Genomic DNA, 1,016 nt, shown 5'->3' on the forward strand with positions numbered 1-1,016 from the left:
TGGGGGCCAGCCGGTGCCTGTGGGGGCTCGGTTGGCCCCTGCGCAGAGGCAGCGAAGAAATGGCCTCTCTGGGGAGAGATGAGCTGGGCTGGGCCTGCTCAGGCATGTGCCGGGCATGTGCCGTCACTTTGTGGCTATCTGCACACGATTGGGTCGGTGATCCCTTATCCCATGTCGGGGGGGTGCATGGTGGGATGCCGAGGCTCTCAGCCCCACTCTGAGCACGGAGGGCACCTGTCCGCTGCTGCCGTCCCCACCTTTTGTGCCCAGAGAGGGCAGGAATGTACCTCCCTGCCAGCGCTGCAGGATGGCTCCTTAGCATCGGTGCCCATCTCTGCTGTATGACACCGCCCAGGGCATCCCTATCCAGTTGTAGGAGCCATTTGTCCTCTGGCCCCTCTGTGAGCAGCTATAATATAACCCAGGAGGAGCGTGGCTGGCTCCAACACACGTGGTGGGATGTACGGTGCTATAGGAGCGTGTGCTGGTGCCCGAAGGAGCCCTGCCTTCTCCAGCAGCAGGACTGCACCCTGCCCATGTCACCCTTTGCAGGTTAAGCTGAAGCCACTGACCCCGCAGACGGAGGAGGAGAAGACGGAGCACAGCATTGCTGCCGAGCGCCGCCGCATGCGGCTGGTCCACAAGGACACCCTCAAGGACCTCCTCATCCGCAGCCCCCGTGAAACCGGTACCATGTCCTGCAGCCCGGGTTTCCAGCCCCAAAATAGCCCCGACACCCACCAGTGACATCCTCCTTCCTTGGCGGGATGCTGGGGGGGAAGTCTGGTGATCACCATGGAGATTTGGGAATGCCCTGGCCATGGAGGGGTAGGGATTAGCTCCACCATGCCGGACCCCCAAGCCAGGCGGCTGGGGGGGAGGGTTGATGCAGTGGGACGGCGGCTGTGGGGAGAGGAAGCAAGGGCTGGTGGGGTGCTGGGAGCAGGGGTCCCACCGGCCAGCCGACACACTGAATCCTGTTCTCCCACCGCAGCCGAGCTGGAGACGCGGGATGG

The 1,016-nt window shown here is 63.8% G+C and overlaps 1 protein-coding gene across 1 annotated transcript in view; it reads left to right on the forward strand.

The window, feature by feature from the left end:
• ACOT11 (acyl-CoA thioesterase 11) overlaps window positions 1-1,016 on the forward strand; it is an 11,839-nt gene that overhangs the window by 6,587 nt on the left and 4,236 nt on the right. The window contains exon 5 of the mRNA XM_009319840.1: window positions 553-688. Coding sequence (XP_009318115.1) covers window positions 553-688 — 136 coding nt within the window. The remainder of the gene's footprint in view (window positions 1-552; window positions 689-1,016) is intronic.

The sequence above is a fragment of the Pygoscelis adeliae genome, unplaced genomic scaffold (genome assembly GCF_000699105.1).
Source record: "Pygoscelis adeliae isolate BGI_AS28 unplaced genomic scaffold, ASM69910v1 Scaffold181, whole genome shotgun sequence".
NCBI classification, from domain to species: domain Eukaryota; kingdom Metazoa; phylum Chordata; class Aves; order Sphenisciformes; family Spheniscidae; genus Pygoscelis; species Pygoscelis adeliae.